Below are 18,541 nucleotides of genomic sequence, written 5' to 3'. Positions count from 1 at the left end.
AGTGACCTGTCCAGGGTCACACTGCTAGAAGTGTCTGAGGCAGGATTTGAACTCTGGTCCTGATTCCAGGCCCAGCACTCTACTGTTAGATGAGAGCAAATTTCACAGCTGGGTAATTAGGTATAGAAGAGTGACCCAGCCTCAAAGGGACATAATGACTCACAAACCTCTCCCACACTGCCTGGGTTATTGACATTAACCTTCAAGAATGGCAGATCTGGTTTAAATACTGCACTAAACAGACTCTAAAGCATGATCTCCTTCATGAGCATGCTTATGAAGGTCATTGAAAGTCCCCTCGCCCCCAAATGTGTTTTTTCTTCCCTTTGTTTTGTGTTCCTTCTCTCTCAATGCTTGGGGGGTGGGGTTGGGGTTGGTGCAATACCCTCTGCCCCAGCTGCCACCTCCTTTCATCTTTTGGGATCTTCTTCCTAGTTCTCCATCCTCACCCCCAAGTCCCCAGCCTCCTTCCTGCCTTTGACTCTCCTGCCAGTCCTGGGCTCCTCAGGAATCCTCACTGCTCGTTGGTTTCATCAATCCCCCTTAGCAACATGTACTATGGGCTCAGAGGAAGAAGTGACTACATACATCCCAACAAACTTTTGAACTGTGAAGTAAACTCTCTTTAATAAGCACACTATTACCGGTCACATCAGACTGGGGAGGTTAGTTGGTCAAAGTGAAATTTTGCTCTTCTCTTTTAAAAAAACAAAAATGCCTTGAACTCTTGATAGGGAATGAACTGCTGAAAAGGGGAAGAAAAGGCATAAAAAATATTGTGCCAGAGTGCTACAAGGAACAAAAATGGTGCTCCATCACAACTTCATTCTCTTGGCCAAAATACGAGGTAAATAATTTCCTCCTGAGCACAAGAGCCCCGCTCAGTGAAAATAGCACAATTTTATTATCTCCTACTACGTGTAAAATAACTAGAAAGATTCCCACTGCTCCTCCCCCCCCCCCCCCCCGTCTCCCCTCCCCATAATGCACGGCAAGCACATTGGCATGCAAAATGAATACAGGAGTAATCTGAATTATTTGCCCCCCTTTTTATTACGAGACAACAAGTCTCACACAAAGTAAGGAAGGAAGGGTGTCTAGGTGGCCAGCTTTTCAGAGCCGAGGGAGGGATGGTGGTGCAGGGGTGAGCACGGGTGAGGACGGGTGAGGAGCCAGGCCGACTCATGCATCTTGGCTCCCAGCCTCCACCACCCCACAGGCTGGCAATGTAGTTCTGGTAATTGTCCCTCTCTCCAGCTTTAGTTGGAGGCTTTGGCCCCAGCTGTGTTGCTGGCCCGCTGAATCCCTCCGCTGTGTGGTTAATTAAAAAAGAGAGACAGCAAGAAAATGATTTGTTGGGGCACCAACTTGCTCCTCTTAGGCTCAGGAGAACGTCAGCTCAGCAAGGCCAGATGGTAGGGGGAGGGGAAGAGCCTGGCAACCTGGCTATGTCTGCTGCCTCCCTTGTCTCCTTAGCTTTAATGACCAGCAAGGCTGCTGAGCTCCGGAGAGCCACAACTTATTCTCACCAAAGCCTTTATGTAATTCCTTTCTTAAACTTTAGTGAGGGCCTGACAGTGTCTTTCAGGCCCCAAGTCTTGGGGCCACGGGGGAAGGTAGGTTGGCCTTGCCAAACTTCTCTTCTTGGTGCCTCTAATGGGGGGAGGACAAGAATGAAACCATCACACAAAGCCATTCTGCTCACTGCTTTCAAAGCTGTGAACCATTTCCCAAGCCCAACCTAAATGGAACTTTTACTTAAGTAGCTGATAATCAAAGATTTCCTCTTTCTACAGTGAGAGGTCTGCTGTTTCGGTTTTCAGATGGCCTCTTTCCCAAAGCCAGAGATCTAAGGGGAAAGGAGCTAAGAATATTATTATGGGTGTGCTGCGTTGAGTGTTTTTGTCTCTTACATAACACTAGTGCTGTGCATGCTTACCTAAAAGTTTCCATAGAAGCAGGACAAGAGCCGTGAGCCCTGGGGGGAGGGATATTGGCTGACCTGGGACCACTGGGACCAAGTCCTGGTGCTGCCACTAACTAGGTCAGCATGGCAAGTGTCACCGCATCTGGACGATGGCACTCAAAAGGAGATGATGACACCTGCTCTGTGGCTGTTGGGAGGTTCAAATTAGGTAACAAAAAAGGGGGCTTTGATAGTGGAAAGCCCTATATGAATGTCAATTCGCACAGTGTATCTGACCTTATTTTTAGAGTGGGGAGGGACTGATGGAGAAAAGCTGGCCAGAGGCTCATCTGAAAGAGCCAGTAGGCCCAAGACAGCAAGGAGATGCTGCTTCCAGAAAGACACCAAATGCTATCAGGTTTGAAAAAGGAGCCTCATTTCTAACATTGCCTGCCTTTCGGGCGAAAAGAACATAGCAAGTTTAAACATCTTCAAAAGACCGGTACCAGTTTGAATTTTCCCCCGAAACCCCATTCATGTCTACAGCTTCTCCGATGAGGCTGAAGTCAGATGGCGGCCAAGATGCCCACCACTGTCCCCTTGTTTACTTCAGAGAAGCGCCTTCCTGAATGTCCTCTTTGCCTGAATCAGGGGCTTACTGCAGGGATGCAAACAGGAAGGCCTTCTCATCCAATGGGAAGAGAAATACAAGCTTTTTGTCCTCAGAGGGATTTAGCTGTTAGGGCCATCTCCAATTGTACCCTAGCTGCAAGCCTTCCTTAAACTTCTCACAGCCCTTTGTTTGGCTCTCCCTTTGACCTTTCCCCCCTGACTCAGTTATTTGTGTAGTGGCTGGTTCCCTGTTAGGTTTGATCCCCAGGAGGAGGGGGGTGGAAGGGATTGCAGTGGTTTTCATCTTTGTAACCCCAGCCTCAAGGAGTACCTAACCTAAAGAGAGCTTAATCAATGTTCACTGAATGGATTGAACTGATCTCTCCCTCTTCCTCCCGAGTCCCTGGAAGCAACAAAATTAGTTGCTTTCGAAATTAACCCCTTTCCCCAATGACCAATACACAGCTCATCAATTCAAAGGCATCCCCCTGGCCTCTATTTTACTTCTAGCTCAGAGAGCAGGGGCTACTTTAGGGTTTTTGTTTTTTTGGTTTTTGGCCAGGCAATGAGGGTTAAGTGACTTGCTCAGGGTCACACAGCTAGTAAGTGTCAAGTGTCTGAGGCCGGATTTGAACTCAGGTCCTCCTGAATCCAGGCCTGGTGCTTTATCCACTGGGCCACCTAGCTGCCTCCAGGGGCTACTTTAGAACAAGGAATCCTTCTCCTTCTTTGGGAAGGGTGATTTGTGAAGAAGCAAAAGAAAATAAATATACAAAGCTGGTTAAATAAAAGGAGGCCTCCTTGAAAGGTAACCAGATTTATATGCTTTTAAGTTTCATTTCCCTGAATACCTGTTCAGTCAACTTGTTACCTTGGCTTTTTCTCATTTACCCATTCTTAGCATTAAAAAAAAAAATCCCAAACAAAAATCCCCATACAACCTCTTCCCCCCACCCCTCCAAAAAGTCCCTCTGAACACTTGAACAAGGAGTATGCAGTATTATGCTGAGTTCATAAAGCAGCAAGTCTCTGGATAAGCTCTAGGCTCTCTGTTGAGAAATCAAATTAAAGGTCACTTATCAGACTTTTATTCTTATTGTGTGTGGGGGGTTTTTTTTTTTTTTGCTTTGTTTCTTCCTTTTCTTTTTTGTGCCACATTTTATGCTTGGTGCTCTCCTACTGTCTGGGCTGAAATTTCAAAGTTAAAAACTATACAAGGTTAGAAAGCTCCATTCTCTGTAAGCTTCAGGTCTAGAGTACGCATAGGTCTGTCTCCTCCAGGAATAGGGAACTAGAAGAGCTGTTCTGCATGGGGTGGGGCGGGGTAGGAATGGGGGAAGGAAGGGGCTGGGCCCTCAGCCTGAATCCATTGTAAATAACTGGATGTCCTGTGGGTTCCAGTACAGGGCGACGGCTGAGTTGTACACCAGAGACCAGACATAGGGGATGAAGAATTCCTCAGGCTGCTCTTCTTCCACGTACTTGAACTTCAGCTCCGGAAATTTCTGAAAATGGAATGAGATAAATGTGATTCCCTGTTACATCTGAACACTTTCTGTATTGCGCCCCCCCCCCCAACCCCAAAAAACCTCATGCCAAAGCTAATGTGCTCTTGCCATCAGCCAAGGCGCCCTTCTCAAGCTCTCCCACTGCACAAGGACAACAGAGAGGAGAGGCAGAATGAATGCCTTCCAGGAGCCAGGCTGTCCTATGTAGGCAGAGTAGGCTTTGCCGCTGTGGGAGGATGTGTGAGCAGGACTCTCCATCCACCATTAGATTAGAGAGTTATTCCTTAGGCACTTTGGTTTTCAAGCATTCCTGGTGAAAATGAAAATAACTCTGGAGGGGTTCAGTCACACTTTGCTAGTGTATACAAGGTAAAAGGGTCTGGAGTCAGGAAGACCTGAGTTCAAATCTAGTCTCAGATACTTACTAGCTGTGTGACCCTGGGCAAGTCCCTTAACCCTGTTTGCCTCAGTTTCCTCATCTGTAAAATGAGCTGGGGAAGGAAATGGCAAACCACTCCAGTATCTCTGCCAAGAAAACCCCAAACGGGGTCAGGAAGAGTTGGAGATGACTAAACAACAAATGGGATCAGCTAATAGCTAGCTGAGCAAAAACCTATGGGGATGAGGTACCTAAGAGGATGGGGGCATCAAGCAGAGGCAGAGAAATGCCAAGAAGGGGAAGTAGGTGAAAACTCAAGTAAACCTCATCATCTCTGCAATTTAGATCTGGTTCTACTTGGTAGACATGTTATACAGGCACAGTTGGCCAGGAGTCGGCGGGCTTTCTTAGACTTGAACAAGGCTGAGATGAAATAGGAACCAAAACGCTCAAGATAAAGTCAGTGTGAAGGCAGCAGGAGGCTGTAAGGCTGACCTAACCCCCATCTAGGTCAGAGGCACACCTGTTGCTACAGTTCTGAGTGACTGTGAGGGAGGGATCGGCAGTGGTCTCTGCTTTTCAGGTGGGCAGGTGGTGATTACACTGCCTGCTGGACTGCAACTAGTAGAAGAGCTCAAAGATAAGCGACGACCTCATTTTTCTGCCAAGCAACTTCCATGTGAAAAAAATCTGCCTTTTTTCAGTTCCAATTGTCTGATCAGTGAGAATGTCGGAGGTATGGCCGTCCCAAGGTGTCACTTAAGACTTTAGCACCTGATCATGATTTGGGGCTTTTGACTGCCTCTTTTTCCTGCTAACCTACTTTTGCTGAGTAGGAACTAGAGCAGCCGGCTTCCCGGGCCTGCAGAACGTGGGTCCTTTTTCAGATGTCATGTGTACATGCAGGCTGTGGTCCACCCAAGAGCTACTGACCGATGCCCGGATGTAAGCCTAAGTATCTGGAGGACTAGGGTGAGGGAGGAGGGCCGTGGAGGAGCTCTAATCAAGGTGAGGAATAGCCTACTGTGTGTCAGGCACTGTGCTTAGCGCCCTTCATTCTCTCATTTGATCCTCACGAAAATCCTAGGAGGTAGGTACTATTATTATACCCATTGTATAGATGAGGAAACGGAAACAAACAGAGGTGAAGTGATTTGCCCAGGGTCATACAGCTCTTAAGTGTTTGAGGCCAGATTTGACCTTAGATCCTCCTGGCGCTCTAACTGCTGGATTACCTTGATGGTTCATTACCCATTCTTAGCATTAAAAAAAATTCACACATTTTAAAAAAAATTGTCATTGAAAGATCAATGACAATTCAGAAAGCCTCTGATTTGGTCCTAGGTAACCCTCTAACTGTGCAATGCCCTCATGAAGTGGAGGCTCTCTTACTACGTCACAGGACACAAGCCTTTTCAGATCAAAGGCTGGCTAAGTATGAAATAACCCTGTTAGGTAATGAGAATATCACTTTAAAACGCTGCACAGTTCTTAATCCAGCAACACTACTCCCTAACTTACCATTCTCGGGGGAACCGTTGCATGACTGTGCTTCTTTAGTTGATATGGCTGAAAAACCCCGTGACGATCTTTTTGATACACCTTTAGAAAATCCTGATCTTGTCCTCTATACAGATGGTTCCTCATTTATGAGAGAGGGAACCCGTTTTACTGGAGCTGCTGTAGTTTCTGATTATGACACCCTCTGGGCAGCTTCTCTGCCTTGCCATTTTAGTGCACAGGCTGCTGAACTTGTGGCTCTTACACAGGCCTGTAATATAGCTAAAGATAAGAGTGCCACCATTTTTACTGACTCGAAATATGGCTTTGGCATATGCCACTTTATTGGTATGATTTGGCGTCAACGAGGCTTTCTAACATCCTCGGGCAAGGCTATTGCCAATGGGGACCTTATCAAGGACCTCTTAGATGCCCTGAAACTGCCTTCTTCCCTAGCCGTTGTACATTGCCCTGCCCACACAGGGAATAGTGATCCTGTTTCAAAGGGAAATGCACGAGCCGATTCTGCAGCCAAGCTTGCTGCATTAGAAGCTCCTGAACATGTATTTAACCTTTCACCTTCTGAGGATATTCCTTCCAACCTAACCTATGACGATTCTGAAGTAGAAAAGTGGAAAAAGAAATTTAAGGCGAAACAGATCAATGGCATCTGGGTGTCTCCGGAAGGTAAGCCATTTCTTCCCCGGAAATTCTACCACCAGGTATGCCTCTCTGTTCACAGAAAAGGCCATTTTGGTACACAAGGCATTGTAGACTCTATTAAGAGAACCTGGATAGCACCAGGTGTGACTAATACAGCATCTCGAATCTGCTCGGGCTGCTCCACATGTCAGTCTTATAATCAGTATGCTTTTAAGGCCAAAGCTTATGGAGGGCTTCCTCTAGCATATACACCTTTTGAGCACTTACAAATTGATTATATTACTATGCCAAAAGCAGGACATTATAAATTTTGCCTTGTTATAGTTGATCAGCTCACTCGGTGGGTGGAGGCCTTTCCCAGCCCCCGAGTCACAGCTGCCTTTGTTGCCTCCTGCAGAGGGAGTAGTTTCTGCTGATCTGATTCTAAACTTGGATCATCTCTAGTAGAAACAGCCATTTTGAGGTCTCTCTCCATATGTGAGAATTTCATTTTGAGGTCTCTCTCCATATGTGAGAATTTCATTTTGAGGACTCTCTCCATATGTGAGAATTTCCCCCATATTATAACAATGATAATAACAAAAAAAATAAAATCCTTAGTCCTTTCCCAGCTTTATCTCTCATTTATGAGAGAGGGAACCCGTTTTACTGGAGCTGCTGTAGTTTCTGATTATGACACCCTCTGGGCAGCTTCTCTGCCTTCCCATTTTAGTGCACAGGACTGGCAAGCAGGTGGTCAGGGAAGGCTTTTTTTTTTTTTTTAATGAGGCAATTGGGGTTAAATGACTTGCCCAGGGTCACACAGCTAGTAAGTGTTAAGTGTCTGAGGCCGCATTTGAACTCAGGTACTCCTGACTCCAGGGCCGGTGCTCTATCCACTGCGCCACCTAGCTGCCCCAAAATGAAATTTTCCTGATCATTCTTTGGTTTGTTTTTTGCAGGGCAATAAGGGTTAAGTGACTTGCCCAAGGTCACACAGCTAGTAAGTGTCAAGTGTCTGAGGCTGGATTTGAACTCAGGTCCTTCTGAATTCAGGACTGGTGCTTTATCCACTGCACCACCTAGCTGCCCCCAGGGAAGGCTTTTACAGGAAGCTGAGATGTGTATGTGTGTGTGTGTGTGTGTGTGTGTGTGTGTGTGTGGTGGGGGGGGGGAGGGTTTGAGGGGCAATGAGGGTTAAATGACTTGCCCAGGGTCACACAGCTAGTAAGTGTCAAGTGTCTGAGGCCAGATCTGAACTCAGGTCCTCCTGAATCCAGGGCCAGTGCTTCATCCACTGCACCACCTAGTTGCCCTCTAGGAAGCTGAGTTTTGAGTCAGATCTTAGGGGGATTGGCCACAGCTTGCCAGAGAAGGGGCCTTCTAAATGAGAGAAAAGAAGACTCTAAAGTTCCTTCTAGTTTTTGAGTTATGATCCTAGCAAGTAGCAAGACATGTGTCTAGTGACCTTTCAGATTGCTAAAAGCATCCTCTGTCAAGAGTCACCAGTAGAAGTGGGCTGTTCTACCCAGCCACGGGATGCTCTACTCAGTCCTTGTGGCCACTCTAGGCCAGTCCTCAAACCATCTATCAATAGTGTAAGTGATCAGCTGTGTAGTGGAAAGCAAGTGGTTACTAACCGAAGTTCTAGGAAAGCCAGGATTGGTCGGGGCCCTGGCTCAGAAAAACAAACTCAAAACAGTCAGGACTCTCTGCTATCCTGCCTACTGCACCTACCTTATAAAATTCGCTTCTATAGAGAAGTTCCAACCTGTTCCAACTGTTTGGCAGAGACACAACTCAAAGCCACAGGGATCACTGGGAGAAGATGAATTTGGAGCCATTTCATTATTTATAAGGCTATGGCCAAGACTAGGAATAAACTACCATTTGTGACGTGCAGTTAGACTGGGAAGAAAAGAGCTGAGGTCTGGCTTTGACTACGAATGACAAAGGGAGCTCTTCCTGGCTTCCCTCTAGCTCAGTGTTTGTGGAGCTTTTTGTTGGGCCAACAGCACACTCCCATGACTGGCTGGTTGGCCACTTGGTATTCAGGTTTATTTTTACATTGACTCCTAGTGCTTGTTTGTGCCTGAGGGAGCAACAAAAACATGGAAATAAGTATTCAGACACTTCCCTTGTGCAGTCATCCATGTTAATTTAACACATCAGCTTAATACAAATAGCACCTACCTATACAACTACAATTAAAACCAAACCCAGATGACTCTGGGTATGATCTTGGAGAGTATTCTGTTAAGATTTTAAGGGTGGGTGGCCCACACCCAAGCATTCTCTCTGCCCCCACCTCCATTCCCCCTTTCAACATCAATATTTGCAAGATCCGGCCTTTCTTTACCTCAATCAAACAAGATTACAACTTAGTTCTTTATTATGAAAGTTAAAAGTCAAAATTCAAGACTCTAAGGGAAATTTTAAGAATCACAGTCGATACTGTTCGTTTAACTGGGTCACCTGTCCAATAAAACTGGATTTGTTCAGGGATTCTGCGATTGTTTTCAGCTTGCTTACTGAGAGAGAGATCTGATGCCACCCTTCAACTGTGGTAGCAGCAAAGCCCCTCCATTGAAGTCCCCATTCACACCCTGAATTAAAGAATTATAGAGGAAAAAACCCTTGGATGTTCACTGGTTCCCTAAACTTTTCAAGTGAGGATAACTTTTTAGGGTCAAGAAAAGTTACTACCAAAATCTCAATTATTACCAGTTATTACCAAATTCTGAATAAAACAATAGCAGATATAATTATAGTAATGTGACCAATAAAGAAACCTTTGGGGATCCTGTACATCTAGAGAAAAAGTTATCTTCCTGTTATAAGAAGAAAGGTGCTTTACTTTTCCTCCTGTACCTCATTCTTCCTGGGAATAGCCAGTGATTTTGACAGGCAACATGTGTAAAAAAAAAAATTTCTAGTAAATAGTTTCCCTTTTTCACTTAGAATATCAGCATTCTATAAACTCATAAATAAATGACCCAAGAATTTTTCTTCATTTCACACTTTTGCTGTTCCTATGATTGTGACTATGGAAGCAAAGGTGTTTTTTTGAAATGAAATGACTCAAGAAAGAGAAAGATCTTTTCTATCCAGTGACATATTTGTGGGGGTTTCCTTTGAAGGTCTCATCCAAGGATATGGGAAGATACATCTAAGACTGCCTCACATAGTCTCCAAGAGGTATAAAATAGGGAACTCAAACAAACAAATTGAAACTGCTTACACAGAAATGATTTTTAATAAAGGTATGCTAGCTGGCAAGAAATATTCAAAGGTTTGACATGGAAAACTGTTTACATTCCTTTATGACATTGGGAGAAACCCTGATGACTAGCTAAGTAGAAAATGTTAAATAAAAGTGGGGATGAGTGAAAAACTTTTTGGATCACTAAAGATGGAACACCCCTGAAAATAACCTTGCTTTCCAAACAGGTGATCCCCCCCACAGTGATACGGTGAACAGGGAGGTGAGATTGCCTCACCCATTACTTTGATTTGTGTTTATTTCTGAAATAATAATCATTTTACCATCCAGAGGTAAAATGTGCCCCCAAAGGCACAGGACACTTCTTAGCAGCAGCAAGAATGACTTAATGAAAACTATCTTGGGGGCAGCTAGGTGGTGCAGTGGATAAAGTGCCAGTCCTGGATTCAGGAGTACCTGAGTTCAAATCTGGCCTCAGACACTTGACACTTACTAGCTGTGTGACCCTGGGCAAGTCACTTAACCCTCATTGCCCTGCAAAAAACCAAAAAACAAACACCCCCCCCCCCAACAAACAAACAAACAAACAGAAAAAAAACCCATTTCTACATGTAACTGGAAAATAATAAAATATTTATATGAAAAAAAAAAGAATGACTTAATGACTGTCACATGAATCTGAAATTAAATTGCACATTTAACACTGACCTGGTAAATAACTGCTATAGTTTTCTCAATAGGCAAAATCATATGGGTTGGGCTGTAGCAAAATGGTAGGGCTTGCTGATTTTCTTTCATTTTAGCAACTCTCTACATTAATTTTTTTTTTTGGCGGGGCAATGGGGGTTAAGTGACTTGCCCAGGGTCACACAGCTAGTAAGTGTCAAGTGTCTGAGGCCAGATTTGAACTCAGGTACTCCTGAATCCAGGGCCAGTGCTTTATCCACTGTGCCACCTAGCTGCCCTCTACATTCATTTTTAAAAAGTACATCCTAGTTTTCATTCAGTTTATCTGCCAATAACAGCCTTATGTTGATTTTATTATCAAGTCTTCACACTGATCAATGACAATGTCAGCTGCAGCTTTTCAGTGGTAATTGAATAATCAATTTAGTGATTGTGGAAAGAATAGTGAAGCAGGAATCAGAAAATCTGGGGTCAAGTCCCAACTCTTACTTTGCTACTTGGGTGAAGTCATTTTGAACCTTAAAAGAATCATACTTTTCCTCATCTGTAAAAATGAGGATAATATTTATCCTGTTTAATTGACAGGTTTTTTTGGTTTTTTTTGGGGGTGAGGCAATTGGGGTTAAGTGACTTGCTCAGGGTCACACAGCTAGTAAGTGTTAAGTGTCTGAGGCCGGATTTGAACTCAGGTACTCCTGACTCCAGGGCCGGTGCTCTATCCACTGCGCCACCTAGCCACCCCGAATTGACAGTTTTTGTGAGGATCAAGTGAGATCACAAACATGAACACACTTGGAAAACTGTAAAGTATTTTTCACATAGGAAGGGCTGATGCAGTGAAAAAAGTATGGGATTTGAAGTGGGAAGACCTGGGTTTGAATACAATCTTTGGTTAAATAACAAAGCTGAGTCTCAGTTTCCTTATATATAAAATGAAGCAGTTGGACCAGATCATTTTTTATAATAAACCTTTAATGTCCAAGGTTCCCTTTAGGTCTAACCTTATGATCCTATGATCTTGAAGAGCTGCCAGAAAAACTACACCAGTGTAGTCTAAAAAAATGAGGTATCAAATTTCCTAGCAGCCAAAGGTGTATTTCCCATTTGGCAGTATCATTTGTATACCCATGAATAAAAGAAAAAATGATGGGCATGAATCTGGAAAATTCCTGGCTGAAAACTCAGAAACAAGCACTGAAGAAATTTATTTATTTTATTCATTTTGCTTTCTTTCTTTCTTTTTTTTGCTTGCTTTCTTCTTAACATTCATTAAAAATTTTTCTGATTTCCAAATTCTCTACCTCCTACCCTCCCCCACCCATTGAGAAGTCAAGCAATATGATATTATAAATTATGCATGTGAAATCATACAAAACATATTTTCGTGTTAGCCATGCTGTGGAAAAAAAGCAAGAAACATAAAGAAAGTGGGGCAGCTAGGTGGTGCAGATAAAGCACCAGCCCTGGATTCAGGAGGACCTGAGTTCAAATTTGGCCTCAGACACTTGACACTTACTAGCTGTGTGACCCTGGGCAAGTCACTTAACCCTCATTGCCATGCAAAAAAGAAAGAAAGAAAGAAAGAAAGGAAGGAAGAAAGAAAAAAAGAAACATAAAGAAAATGAATAAGTATGCTTCAGTCTGTACTCAGAATTTACTGTCTCTCTGGAAGTGAAGAGTATTTTTCATCATTGGTCCTTTAGAATTGTCTTAGATCATTGTATTGATCAGAGTAGCGAAATCTTTCATATTTGATCATTGTTACAACACTGCAGTTACTGTGTATAATGTTCTCCTGGTTTTTACTTTACTCTGTATCAGTTCATGTAAGTCTTTCCAGCTTTTTCTGAAACCATTCTGCTTGTCATTTCTTATAGCAAAGTAGTATTCCATTACAATTATATACCACAACTTGTTCAGCCTTTCCCCCAATTAATGGGCATCCCCTCAATTTCCACCACAAAAAGAGCTACTATAAATATTTTCATACATGTGGGTCCTTTTCCCTTTTCTTTTATCTCTTTGGGGTATGGATCTAGTAGTGCTACTGCTGGGTCAAAGGGTATATACAGTTTTATAGCCCTTTCCAAATTGTACTGAGGGAGTTTAAAAGAACCTTGGAAAGGATAAGACTATTTCAGATATAGTAACATTGTCCCCAAAGTGATACTGCCCTTTCCTCTTTCGGGTATCATAGATTTCAATAGAAAAGATAAGTGAAATTTTGGTTTTGTTGTTGGGTAAAAAAGGGCCACATATAACAACAACAACAACAACAACTTACATTTATATAGTACTAATTGTTAAAAAGCATTCATTAACACTAGCTCATATTCATATTGCACTTAGGGGTTTGTTTACAAAGTGCTCTGTGGCAGGTAAAATAAGTAGGCTCACAGAACTTCAGTGACTTACTGTGGTAACTGTGGTAATACACCAAGTAAATGCCAGAGTTGGGATTTAAACTTACACCTCTTTCTACTTCATTAGTCATTTGGACTAATTATGGGGTATGAACTACATGTAAGTTACCTTTTGGTGAGACTGTGATACATCCACAGAAATAACTGAAGGAGCCAAAAATCAGTGCACATTCAGAACTAAATAGCTTAAGTAATTGAGAGTAAGGGTGCTGATTCTTCTACTTGTTATTGACTGAAATAAACCTAGGGCAGGAGCTCAGAACCCTTGCCATCTATCAGGTGGCTTAGTAGAATTCTTATTAAAAAGATTCACAGTATTATATATATATATGTATATGTATATATATATATATATATATATATATATATATATATATATATATATATATATATATATATGGTGGTATTTCTTAATTTTTCTTCTCCCAATGAACAAATATTTATTTTCTCTCCCTACCATTTCTATTCCCTGTCCCCCAGTGAATAACAACAATAAAAAAGAAAAAAAACACCCCCCCCCACAATAAACATGCATAGTCAAGTGAAACAAATTCCTTCAATGGTCATGTCTAAGAATATATCTTATTCTGTACCCAGTGTCCAACACTGCTCTGTCAGGTGAGTAGCATATATCATTAAAATGGAACCATGGTTAGCACTGTATTGAACAGAGTTCTAAAATCTTTCAAAGTTATCTTCTTTATAAAGTTGACATTGGATACATTTTCTTTTGATTTTGCTCACTTTAGTCTGCATTACTTTATAGAGATTTTTTACAGGTTCCACAGAAACAATCCATTTAGTCATTTCTTACGATGCAATAATATTTTATTGTATTTATATAATTTGTTTAGTTATTCCTTAGTAGATGGACACCCCCTTCTTTTCCAGTTTTTTGCAACTACAAAAAGAACTACTATAATTATTTTTTTACATTTGGGTCTTGTCCCTCTTTCTTTGATCTCTCTGGGGGCTAAGCTTAATAGTGGCATTGCTGGGTCAAAGTATATACATAATATAGTGGCTTTGGGGGGCACAGTTCCAAATTATTTTTCAGAATGGTTGGACTAATTTATAGCTTCACCAACAGTGTATTAATGTGCCTGTTTTCTGAAGCCTTTTAAACACCTGTCATTTTCCTCTTGTGCCATATTTGCTAATCTAATGGGTATGAGATGGACCCAGAGTTGCTTCAGTTTGCATTTTTCTAATTATTAGTGAATTGGAGCATTTTCCCCATATAATTGTTGATTGCTTGGATTTTTTCCTTTGAAAACTGCCTCTTTATATCCCGGTTCTTATTCTTATAGATTTGAATGCCCTTACATAGCTTGGCTATAAGACTTTTGAGAAATTTGTTATAAAAGATTTTTCCCCCCAGTTAAATATTTTTCCTTCCAATTTTAACTGCATTCGTTTTGTTTGTGCAAAGCTTTTAAATTTTATATAATCGGGCAGCTAGGTGGCGCAGTGGATAGAGTACCAGCCCTGGATTCAGGAGGACCTGAGTTCAAATCCAGCCTCAGACACTTGACACTTACTAGCTGTGTGACCCTGGGCAAGTCACTTAACCCCAATTGCCTCGCCAAAAAAAAAAATTTTTTTTTAATTATATAATCAATCTTTTTCATTTTATCTTTTATGATCCTCTGTAGAAGGTATTGTTTAAAAAAAAAAACAAAGACATAATATGTTTGTTTAGGATTTCAATATGATTTGCCTACTTCCCATTTACTGTTGACATTCCCTGAGGTTTTCTTCAAGTCCCTGGGTCAAGTAAGTTGACCATCCTGGGTATCAGGCTCTTTATGGTCAAACTGAAGCTTCAAGTCAGAAACAGTAGAACAATTACTGTGGTATCAAAACTAAAACAGAACAGAAAGTGAATGGCCATCTGTTGATAAACGGTTGAACAAACTGATATAGGAACGTGATGAAATATTGCTGTGCCCTAAGAAAAATTAATATGAAGAATTCAGAGAAACTTGGAAAGACATGTATGAATGCATGTACAGTGAAATAAACAATGTCAGAATCATTTACTTGATGACCACTATAATGTGAAGGAAAACAACAGTGAAAGACTTCATAACTTTGATCAACACAGTAACTAACTGACTCTAGAAGATAGACTGAAAAACAATGGAGTGTCCTTCTGGTCTCTTGACAGAGAGGTGATGAACTATATGTATGGAATGAAATATATATATATATATATACACACACACACACACACACACACACACATACACACATACATATATACACATACACATTTTCAGATATGGCTAGTGCAATGATTTGTTTTGCTTGATTATACTTTTTTTCTCTTAATTACAAGGGAGGTTTCTATTGTGAAGGAAAGTGAGTACTGGAAAATGGCACTGAAGTAAAAAAAAAGGAAAGAGCATGAATAAAATATTAAAAAAAGAAAAAACCACTAGTTAACTAGTTTTCATCTAGGTAAACCTACTCTCCTCTGCAGCTTTGGAATCAGGCTAATTTATAGTGCCCTTCATCTGTATTTGTTTAATCTTTCCCATTCTTTGTGTGTGTGTGTGGGGCAACTGGGGTTAAGTGACTTGCCTAGGGTCACACAGCCAGTAAGCGTTAACTGTCTGAGGCCGGATTTGAACTCAGGTACTCCTGACTCCAGGGCTGGTGCTCTATCCACTGCGCCACCTAGCTGCCCCTATTTGTTCAATCTTAATGTGGCAATCTCAATCAAGAGGGTAAATTGTTGTCTGGATTACATAGTGGTTACAATTACATAGTTGTTCTATGCATATGTACCTGTATAACTTAATTGGCCACAAACTTCTTTACAAGCAAAGAAAATATTTTTTTCCCCAAAACTTGAGGAAAAAAAAAGATAAAAGCTTCCTCATCTATAAAACGAAGGGGTGGAGATAGGTGACCTTCAAAGTTTCTTCCAGGTTGAAATCCTATGATTCAATAGCTTTTGTTTAAATGGTCTGTGGCTTGTTAACTTAGCTGTTTAGAGAACTAACAAGGCCAAAATTACAAGTTTAATTCTTGTGTACCCTTACTAGTTTTGGGCTCTTCTCTGCTATTTTTTTTTTTTTTGGTGAGGCAATTGGGGTTAAGTGACTTGCCTAGGGTCACACAGCCAGTAAGCGTTAACCGTCTGAGGCCGGATTTGAACTCAGGTACTCCTGACTCCAGGGCTGGTGCTCTATCCACTGCGCCACCTAGCTGCCCCTCTTCTCTGCTATTTTTAAGTATGCCCTAACTGTCATAACTGACAGTTATGAGACTGGAGTAGTACAAATTCATCCTTACTCCAGAAAAATAACTCAAGCTCTGTGCCCTAGACACAAGGCTATTCTCTTGAACCTGTATTACTGTTATTCTGTCCCCTGGAAGTATCCTAGTGGGCTAGAAAAAGCTGTTCTTTCCTGGGCTTTTTGTCAGGCACTTTTTATAAGCACTTAGAACCATTGGGAAAAAGCTGAAATAGCAAAAAAAGAAAAAAAAAAGACCCCAACATGCCTTCTGGGGTTGTTCACCCAAGACTTGAAGGCACTAGGTAATGAGCTTGCCTATTTTTTCCCTCTTGCAACAAAGCATTTCTCATAGCAGTGTGCTGTACGCTTTTTAGACTTATATGTAAATTATTTGTGATTGAAAAAAATACTTGTTAGCCAATCTGATTAAGAGAGAATGCAGCTTTTTTTTTTTTTTAAATTAGTTCAATTTAATTCAATTCAACCAGTATTTACTAAGTGTTTGGTATGTGCTCAGCATTGGGGATAGAAAGACAAAATGAAACAAACTCTGCCTCCCAGGACTTTACATTCCACTGGAGAATAGCACCTCCCTCCCCCCAAATGTGAATTATATATAAATAAATACAAAGAAATTTCAGGGTGTTGGTGTGGCTGTGGTAAAAGCACTAACAACTTAGGGGAACCAGAAAAAGCCTCTTATGGGAGGTGACACGAGCTGAGCCTTGAAGGGAGGTGGGGAGATGACATTTAAACTGATAAGTAAAAGCATCCTTCATAAAATTATAGGATTAACAAAAATTATAGGATTAAGTAAGAATTTGGGGAAATATGTCAAAGCTTTTCCTTCGTCCCAGGGAGTTGAAATGCTCAGGAAAAAAAAAAAGACAAAAAGCACTTAGACATGTCTTATCATGGTGTTTCCTATGAAATCTCTTTATCTGATCATAGAATCAGGGCTTTAGAGATCATCTAGTTCAATATTCCACTTCCTCTCATTTTAGGGATGAAGAAACTGAAGTTCAAAGAGGTCACCTGCTTACAGTCACACAGGTAAGTAGCAGAGCCAGCATTTGAAACTAGGTCTTCTGATTCTAAGTCCAGCACTTTCTACTGTACTATATTGAGCCAGTCCACACTTGAGAAAAGCTATTCTTTCCTTATTCTGCTCTTCAGCTCAGTTAAGAATAACAAAGCAGGGGGCAGCTAGGTAGCTAAGTGGACAGAGTACTGGTCCAGGAGTCAGGAGGACCTGAGTTCAAATCCAAACTCAGACACTTGACACTTACTAGCTGTGTGACCCTGGGCAAGTCACTTAACCCCAATTGCTTCACACACACACACACACACACACACACACACACACACACACACACACACACAAGGTTATATAAAAATAATGACGCACATTTAGGGGAAGTTATCATTTAACCCTCTTAGCTCATGACTACTGGTTTTATATGAGTGTTGGAGGGTTGGGGTTTTGGGAGATGGGAGGGAAGGAAGGAGGCCTGGGGTGGCGGTGGGTGGGGGGCTGGGGAGTTTTGAGTTGACAGTTCTAAAGTAAGAATCCTTTCTGTAACCAATGGGGAAAACCCAGCATGTGTGTTCCCTTCTACACTGAGGAGGCTTACTCCAGCCCTCCCCAGCCAGCCTCTGCCTCTCTTCACTGGGGGCAGTTGTTCTGTCACTCATGTCAATGAGGAGAGATAACCCATCTCCTGTATTTGTTCTCAAACCAAAGCTATTTACAGCAAATCTTGCTGTTTTGATTTTTGGAGCCAGAGGTAATGCTAGAATCTCAAGCTTAGGCCAGAACGTTTTATTAGCCTCAGTGAATCAACCTACCACAGTGGGACATCCTGACTCCTTTCTCATAGACAAAGCAAAGGTCTGATTTAGTGGTTGGGACTGGGGTATAACGAGACAGACCAAAGACTTTAAAGACTGTCTGTGCTGTCAATCATGTGATCTGATGAAAACCCACAGGAAGTTCAATGAACAGATGGAGAGCTAAACTGCAATAACTTTATTACCACAAAAGTTCAATGGAGTTTTTTCTCCTTCCACCTAAAGATTATATAGATAGCACTGGAAATTCTAGTAAGCACCTGGCATAGCTCCAGAAAGTTTAATGCAATTTAAAATCAAATAGCTATGTCGCACATTTAAAAAAAAGAAAGACCAGATTAAGACCTCTTATTGACATGTTGATGGGTGATCCTCTGTGGTTAGCCGATCCCCGTAACTAACGGCAGACGTACTGGTTAGGATTGACTAAGTAAATTATTGTAACTAGCATGAGGGCAGTCTTAGATGACAAGGTGGGGATTAAGATACAGCTAATTTTTGGTTATCCAGAGACCTGTTCTGTCAAACACTCCCCTTGGGGTCCTCAGCTGATTACTAGGAT

The 18,541-nt window shown here is 41.8% G+C and overlaps 1 protein-coding gene across 1 annotated transcript in view; it reads right to left on the bottom strand.

The window, feature by feature from the left end:
- Positions 1-1,034: 1,034 nt before the first annotated feature.
- The window catches only part of DYM (dymeclin), a 613,994-nt gene continuing 596,487 nt past the window's right edge, over positions 1,035-18,541 (bottom strand). Inside the window, 1 exon segment of the mRNA XM_043964852.1 lies at positions 1,035-4,023. Coding sequence (XP_043820787.1) covers positions 3,874-4,023 — 150 coding nt within the window. The 3' untranslated portion in view covers positions 1,035-3,873.

Source organism: Dromiciops gliroides, chromosome 1 (genome assembly GCF_019393635.1).
Source record: "Dromiciops gliroides isolate mDroGli1 chromosome 1, mDroGli1.pri, whole genome shotgun sequence".
NCBI lineage: Eukaryota > Metazoa > Chordata > Mammalia > Microbiotheria > Microbiotheriidae > Dromiciops > Dromiciops gliroides.
The sequence above is the reverse complement of the archived record's forward strand: the minus strand, read 5'-3'. Positions and strand labels throughout refer to the sequence as shown.